The sequence below is a fragment of the Otolemur garnettii genome, unplaced genomic scaffold (assembly GCF_000181295.1).
Source record: "Otolemur garnettii isolate 467f Iridium unplaced genomic scaffold, OtoGar3 scaffold00035, whole genome shotgun sequence".
NCBI lineage: Eukaryota > Metazoa > Chordata > Mammalia > Primates > Galagidae > Otolemur > Otolemur garnettii.
The window spans coordinates 16,234,782-16,243,387 of NW_003852430.1; the positions used below are offsets into that span (position 1 = coordinate 16,234,782).

At 39.4% G+C, this 8,606-nt stretch overlaps 1 protein-coding gene across 5 annotated transcripts in view; it reads left to right on the top strand.

Annotated features, from left to right (window-relative positions):
- The window catches only part of KCNQ5 (potassium voltage-gated channel subfamily Q member 5), a 513,698-nt gene that overhangs the window by 434,349 nt on the left and 70,743 nt on the right, over positions 1 to 8,606 (top strand). For all 5 annotated transcript variants that reach the window (XM_003789682.2, XM_003789683.2, XM_003789684.3 and 2 more), the window contains exon 8: positions 5,727 to 5,821. In XM_003789682.2, the coding sequence (XP_003789730.1) occupies positions 5,727 to 5,821 (95 nt within the window). The remainder of the gene's footprint in view (positions 1 to 5,726; positions 5,822 to 8,606) is intronic.

An 8,606-nucleotide genomic window follows, 5' to 3' on the forward strand; every position in this document is an offset into this window, starting at 1 on the left:
AAAAAAACAAAAAAAAGAACAAAAACAGTCTAAGACTGAAAAAAAAACAAAAAAGCAATTGCTCTCTCATTAAATGCAATTTATTCATTAAGCATAGGAATAATGATGTCATTATTAAATTCTTCTATTGTTCTTCCTTCCTGTAGTCTTTACAGGGAACTCAGGGCTTTAAGCCCTAGTTACATATTGTAGAAATTTATTTTTCACGATGCACTCGGGTGAAAAGCAAAGTCATTTACTAATCCATTCATTTTCTTACTCAATAAACCTGGCTTGCTTTGCAGAATACACGCAGCATCGAGACCGAAAGCCGTCTCATTTTCTTTAAGCCACAGCCACTATCTTCCTAAAAGGGCAGCTGAGATGCCCAAATTGCTTTGTCATTTGGTCGCTGAGACGACTAAATTAACCAGCATTTCAGGGTTTTAGGGAAAAATTCAAAAATCCCAGCAGCTTACAGCAAATTTAGCTGTGTCAATATCTTTGTATGATTCATTTAAATTAACTTTTCATATCAAATGGAGCAGTCTGGGAAACTCAGTAATGTTTTGAAAACCTGCCCAAATGTCACAACTTTTATTAATAATGCCTAAAACCCTGTGAAGTGCTTTTTAGTTTGCAGAGTGCTCCTTATATGTTACTTGAGATCCTCGAGACAAGCCTAGGAATAACTAGGACTTGAATCCCTGCTGTGTGATCTGAATCCACCACTCCTTTCAAAAAGGAGAAGTTACATCCTCACGCTACATTCCCGAGCCTTGGGATTAGCACTGAAAGATTTTTTAGAAGTATCATGTTAGAGTTACCTCTAACTTGTTTACCTCTGGAGAGATCAGGCCAGTTTAGGACAGAGCCAAGATCTTTAACTAGAAATAGACACAGGAGAATTAAGTGAAAGTTTATGAAATAAGCACTGATAGGCAGACTTGATTTCTTTAAGGGAAGAGATTAGAAGATGCTACTTTGAGGATGATGATAATTAGCCCAAAAGGAAGGGGAAAAAAAAGTCATATATTGAAACTCTGATTTCCCTTATCAAAATAACTTAGTCTTTACCAGTTCCCCTAAAGTGAAGCCAAGCATCAGTAAACTCATGCCGCTTATACAGAGATTAGACATCTTTTTTAGAGCTTCAGTCATAAGTAAAAACAGGCTCAGGAAGAAAAAAAATTCTAGATGTGAAAAACCTGACAGTAGGGGGGGAAAAAATAGAAGGAAAGATGAAGTTGTGAAAATCTCCCAGAAAGTAGAATAAAAAGATAGAGACAGAAAATAAGACCAAAAAAGCTAAGACAATTAAAGGACCTTTCCAGCAGGTCCAATGTGCAGCTGATAGGGGCACCTCAAATAGAGTGTGTGGAAGCTGGGGACAGGATTTCACCAAAAAAACGTGACATTACGGTTCTTTGAAACTGGAGGACAGGAGTGGCCACAAGAGAAGAGCTGACCAAGTACCCAGCACCATAAGCGTAAACATTTACACCTAGATGATCATAGGGACGTAAGGGAACATTTGCAAAAAAGGGAGATCCTATATGCTTTCTGAGCAGGACACCCCCAAATGATCGAGCATCAGGAAAGCATTCAGTTTTGCTCCTTATTAACCCTGCAATTTGAAAATGGTGAAACAGTACTTTCAAAATGAAAGAAAAAAAATGATTTCCAACCTGGAATTCTATGCCAGCCAAACTACTCATCGAGTATGAGAGTAACACAAAGACATTCCTAGACATACAAGATCTCAAAAATTGACCAGCCATTTACCTTTACTCAAAAAGCTGCTTGGATGGAATTGCTCTTCCAAAACAAGGCTACAGGCCAAGAGACAAAGACATGGTGACCGGGAAGTGAGATCCACACAGGAAAGAGCGAAGGGGGTCTCTGTGACGACGGGGAAGGAACAGCCACAGGCTTCGAGAACAAAATGGGAAGTAGGGTGAGCGCTCCAGGACAGGATCAACAAGGAAACAAAAGACTAGAACTGATGGACTGTAGGACGGACGAGCTTGACTGGAAGAATTTTACAGTTCTGTTGGAAAGCTCAGGAACATATTCATAATAGGTACATAGAAGCACATCAAGAAGTTTAAAGGTATTCTTGAATGCTCCAAGCCTTGGGTTTTGCTTCTTTTCTGTTAAGAACAAAAAAAAATCCTGTAGAAAATATAGGATAGCCGTAATATACCACTTTGCTGAAGTGGGAACAGTAGCACCATGGTCATAGTAATGAAAACACTAGCAACTTAACTAGAAATCGTGATATCAAAATGTTGGCAGGAAAAGAGCAAGGGAAGGAGCGTGTCAGTGGGCACCGCCATTATCTTTCACGGTAGGAGGTGAATTGACAGTGCCTGAAATTGAAAAGTCAAGAAATATAAATATGAGCATAACCCTTAAAAATGCCACAAAGGCTGTGTTAACCAGTTTGATGAAAATATTTCAAATTGTATATAAAACCCACACATTGTACCACATGACTGTATTAATGTACACAGCTATGATTTAATTTTAAAAAATACAAATTCTTAAAAATAGAAGCAACAACTGTATGAATTAAAGGGATTGTTTCTAGGGAACAAAAATTAGTGTAAAGAGACATAGGGGAAAGGATTGCTGGTTTACATCCTCAATTTTTCAGCACTCTAAAAACTCTTGAAATAGTAAACTCCATGTTAATTAAACTTTCAAATGGACAGCCAAAACTTTCTGGGCCATGTCCAGAAAGGGTCCAATATGCCGTACCTGTGATACACCACACAATCCAAAATGAATACTCCCTAAAAACTAAATTATTCTGACATTGTAATCACAGGTCAAAGTTCAAATCTGTTTGGATGCCTAGAGCACCAGCAGGACCTGATAAACGGTGAATCCAGCTCCATTTTGCTTCCTGTTGACTTGTCCTTTGGAGTATATATCTATATACATATACATGCCATGTAAATTAACCATAGGAAATCCCTCTGAGGTGTTATTTTTCTCTTGCCAACCACTATGTGATTTTGGCTTTAAATATAGGAACATCAGCTACTGAATCATATGGATGTGGGCTTGAAGTTCAGCTACTAGAAGCAATTAACTGAGAGAGAGCTAAGGACAGGACAAAGTTACTGGAATATGAGAGCAGTGAAGTGACACTTTCCACTGGCCTGACTGCTAAGTCCTATCAGCCCTGTGATCGACACCGCTAGCACCTTCTGTACCTCTCATTTACAAGGCATTTTAAAGAGTAATTAAGGAAAAGGGAGCTTAGCTGGCGAGAGCAATCTGATAGAAAAAGAGCAAGAGGCCAGGTCTCATTATAAAGAAAATCTTCAATTTTCTCAGATTGGCCTCTGTTGCCCCCGGTTCTTTACAACATTAACAGGTAATGCCTTCATCCCATTTTTTTATTGTATTGTTTTACATTTTTTTCCACTGGCATCTGATAACACACAGGCCTGTCATGCTCTTCTGGTTCTACATGAGTCTTGCTTTCAGAATGTCAGAGTTCATGTATACGTGATGCCTTCTAGAGACATTATTTCCTGAAGGCAGCCACTATGCCATCACACAACAGGGCACCTTTGGGCCTCACCGCTACAGATAAAGCTGCAATAATAAATCCATTGCTTATTCCAGATCACTCTGTAAGTTGTGTGTGTGATATTTGCAGAAACTAACAGTACAAGATGATACGATGATAATTGCCTTATTCACTATAAAATGCCAAGATGCTTCGGTAAAATTTCCACAGATTTACAAGATTAAATCAACGTGAGCCATGTAAGGAAGGCTCTAGGCAAGGAACTCTACTTTGATCATTAAAACCTTTCTTAAAAACATAAAAAATCCTACTATATGTTTCTCTAGTTTTTTATATCACTTCCTGAAACTTTACTGAAGTATAATTCGCGTGCAGAAAAGGGCACATATTCCAAGAAAACTGAGCACTGGTGCTTAACACGCACCCACATAGCGTATGACCTCTTATATTCTCTTTCTCAATCACTTTATCCCACAAGGATAACTACTGTGCTGCTTTCTAAAGGCACAGGTTCATTGTTCCTGTTTTTTATATTTCATGCAAATGTACTCTTTTTCTGTCTTGTTTATCTCATTCAACATTATATAAAGTTCCTCCATATTGTTGAGTGTAGAGTGTACCAATGCAAGGTGATGTAGTATTCCATTATGTGAATATGCCCCAAGTTTTCTGTTTATTCTTCTGTCGCTAGATGTTTGGACATCTTGAGCTTTATTTTGCTAAGAAACCAACAAATAGTACTTATCTTTTGTTCAAATATGAGAGTATGTGTTGCATGTACAGGGCGGACAAAAAGTGCATATGCAACTTGAAATAGTTGAACGTGGTAAGTTGCACACAAACTTTATGGACACTTCGTCTTGCCAACAGTGTACCACTACCTATATCTTAGAGTACATATGCATATATGTTCAGATTTAGTAGACATTGCTAGTTTTCTAAAGTTGTTGTGTCAATTTTTAACTCTTATTCAACACACATTTATTCAAGGGTATTCTCAGGAAAACCAATATATTAGATGACTTTTTTCTTCCTTGTAGATTTCAAAATCATGACCAATGGTTATATAGTAGTGGTGTGACTCACTTAAGTGGACTTGCCACATGAAACAGAATGCTTTGATTAATGAATCATAATAAAATCTTTTCTCTGAGGAGATTGGACTCAACACTGGGTCATTTGAGATGTCTGTGGACTCATTACCAAGGAAGAAATTTACCAAAATCTATATGGGAAAGTAAAATTCAAGCAATCTCTCAAATGAACAGTTCAGATGGAAGCTTTCCCAACAGCAGTCTTCAAGCAGTCAGCAAAAATCTCAGTGGAGTGATTCTGTGACCGAGAGCCAAGCGATGTGAGATATTGTCTCTACTCCACCGGCCTCGTTTAAACCTGAGCCCTGTTTATCTGGGCCTTTATTTTCTCATCTACAAAATAAGTCTCTAGCTATACTTGATTGTGAGAATCACATAAAAATACTTTGTATTATGTGTGTCAGATACAATTATATGAAATAGAGCTTATGCTTTCACATCAAAGAGCTCTAAGCGTTTTCTTAGATCATGACATTAAATCCTTAGGTGCTTTCCAGTTATAGTTCTAGAAAATACATTTTCTCTTGTCTTGTTTTAGCTCTGCTTCTTGTCATTATTTTCTTTGTGTTTAGCGTTAAAAATATTGCACAGTTCAACTGTAGGTATTTCACTAAGTCACTAACATACCCTGGTGATCATTGGGGTACTAGTTAGCTTACCAATTATCTTATAGAGTTTTCAGTTGTCCTTTGTCTCTGTCTTACTAAGCAAAAATCCATCCCTGGAATGACTGTTCATGTTTAGGTATCTTCCCTAACTAGTATCTTAACTATCAGTATTTATCAGACCAGTCAGCCATTACTGTCCTTGTTCTGAATGATACAGTATCTTTCCCTAACCAGTTCCAAAGTTGCCTTATGTTATACTTCTTGGTACCCTTGGTTTGGGGTGTGAGTTGTTTTGAAATGCAATTCTGATGTGGTGGAATATGTTTAACAGTCGGCTGAAAACACCAAAGTCATTTTCCCCCTTTAAGTATTTGTCAGGGCTAAGCATGACAAGCAAAAGCGTTTTAATGTGTAGTAACTTAATGATCTTCTTTCATTTCGTTCTGTCTCCTGCTCCCTTTTGCTTCTTTTTCATGTCCCCGTTTACGCCACATGCAGTGTGTCTGGCGTAGTTACGCAGCTGATGAGAAATCTGTTTCCATTGCAACCTGGAAGCCGCATTTGAAGGCCTTGCACACCTGCAGCCCTACCAAGTAGGTATCAGTGTGACAGCTGGTGCTGTCGCTGAGTCGTTTCAAGTTTGTTAAACAAACCATATACTCCAGAAGAAAAAAAGTGTCAATTATTGGCTTGTCTTATTCTCTGTTGCTCTCCAAGAGATTCAAACCTGTTTCGTAGCAATGCAGGCAGAAAACTAAACTGAATCAACATCATTGCCCGCAATCTACAGACTGGGAATAAACAGTCAAAGAATGTAAATTTTTACGGAGATTTGCTTGTACTATTTCTTGCGCATTTTCTAATACCTCGGTGTGTAAATCTCACCAGAATTGTAAAAACAAGAACCACAGTTCTTTAGAAAACAAGGGCTATTTGTCTCCCACCCATCACCTGACTCCGAGAGGAGAATGCCTGGAGAACAGTCCATCTCTGCACATTTGAGTGACTCAAAGACATTTCCCATCTGGATCCCCTCACAGGACGGACCTCAAGCTTTCCCTTACAGATTACTAGCAGTAGCAAAAGAAGGATCGGGGTCGTGATAGGATTATAGTTTACAATGAGACGGTGGGACCGATCAGGTTAAAATGTGAAGTTAGCATTCAGATTTTTAAAGTAATATTATTTCCATTCACAATTTATTGGCCAAAGTAAATCACCCGACCAGCCAGAACTCACAAGGACTAGAGAAGTGCCATCCTCCCCTGTGCCTAGAAGGGGGGGAGACCCAAAATAATTATGAACAGTCCTGGTGATTGCCGCACTGATCTGTAACTTTAAAAACAAAAACAAAAGGCCGTAGTCCCGGAATCCTGGACTCCAGTTCAGCTAGCAGAGCACATGTTAAAACATAATCACCATCTAATTAAAGAAGTCCTCACTGAAATACCAAAGCAAGTCAGTCACGAGGAAGGCTCCTTATGAGTCACCCAGCTTGATTAGAATAGTCAGTTCCTCGGGTTGTTCAAAAGTTATTAAATTGTTCGTCTGACTTAGTGTTTTAGAATGCCAGCTCTTTCCCTTCGTGGCCCAGCAAAACTTTAATCCTAGCGGCTTTATTGGATTCAAGGCACTTAACTATCATGACTCAAGAAAAGCATCTTGATGTCACTGACCCGGAAGGGATGTGAGCTGGGGAGCCTGGGAGACATATTCACTGCCATTGCCACCTTGGTGGAGACAGGCGATGCCACAGAATGCACTCTGCCGGGGAGCAGCAGTCACCTGTCCCTCTGTCCCTGACTGACAGGATTGGCTGTGTTGCTTCCCTGGGCCTGAGTTTTCCCATCCATAAAGCAAAGAATAAGAGAGCTGGGCAAGATGATTTCTAAGCTCTAATGAGACTTGTCTCCTAGAGTCTGGAATCTAAATCTCTGTCAGCACCTGGGACAGAGATTTTCAGAGTCCCACCAGAGGATGTTAGGGAAGTGGGAACGTTAGCAAGCATAGAAGTAAGGATACTTTTGGGTGCTGTGCGGATTGGAATCCTCTTTTCATTTAGATTTTGAGATTCAGTTGAGTTCCTTTTACTAAATATTAGACCTTTTCAAAGTTTGGGTATGAATACCACTCTTGTGCAGTCTATTCCTTGGGGCTATGAATCAAAAAGAAGAATGGTACCGAACTGCATTCCTCGTCTTGATAAAGTTTGCTAGATAAATGTAAAAGAAGAAGGTTAGTAGGAAAACCTATAGAGGATTCTCAAGTGAAAGACAAGGAAATCTATTATCATATGTGATTATTTGCCTCCCACTTACCGCAGTTTGGGGATGAAAGTCATTCTGAAACCTGGGGAAAAAACTATTTAATAATGAGTCAAATCCCCTCAGTAAAGCAAGTATTATTTTACTCACATGATTTCTTTCTTTTTCTCTGATATTTCCTGTTATAAGTGGGGGTGAAGGTGGAGGAGGATTTATGCCAATACCTGCATTCATCATGTCCCTCCTTGCCTGTCAGTCTTCCCCCTCCCCCTCCCCTCCCTGCAAGCTCGTCCTCCTCTGGGCTCAGCCCCACTTACTGAACAGCAGCTATTGTCCAGAATGGCACAGCAGCCACTGGTCCGTGTAAAGTTCATGAGAACCTGCTGTCCTAACACCTCTTTCTCTAGAGATGCTTCATTATTTCAGACTGCCATGGTTTTTAATCTTTGTGGTTGTTGCTGTTTACTAAATCAGAGAGAATGTGATGGGAATTATGAACTCTTTCCCAAGGAAAATACTTGATACATAAAATAATCAAAACTTTGCCTGTAATTTTGATGTATTCACAGACTCCCTGAAGCCAGGTTCAGACCCCTTGCCTTAGAGAGCAAGCCTGCTTTCATCAAGTTTGTGGGTCTGTGAGGAGAATAATTCATAATGACTTAGAGGGATGTTTTTAGGTGCATAACTAGCTGGCTTACTGAGTGCAGAGTGAGGCAGGAAGAAGCAGGCAAAAACTACTCTTTATTCCCCTAGCCCATTTCCCTACAGCATTCAAAGCCTAAGAAGTTCTGAAGGGAAAGAGCATTCATTCATTCACATATTCAGTCAAAAAGTATCCACTGAGCCCCTACTTTGTACAGGCAATGATCTAGGCACTGAGAACACAGCAGTCGGAGGAAAAAAACAAGGAAGTTGGAATCTCAGGCCTTGGGAAGTATTGTATTCAAGGGATGCTGGGAATAGACAATAAAAATAAATAAAAAGTAAAATATAGAACAGATGGAATGGAAATAAATGTCAAGGACAAAAGTGAAATAGGGAAGGAATTTAAGGAGCATCAGGAGCTATAATTTTAAATAGATGGCCGGGGTAGAGACCATGTTATCCCCAC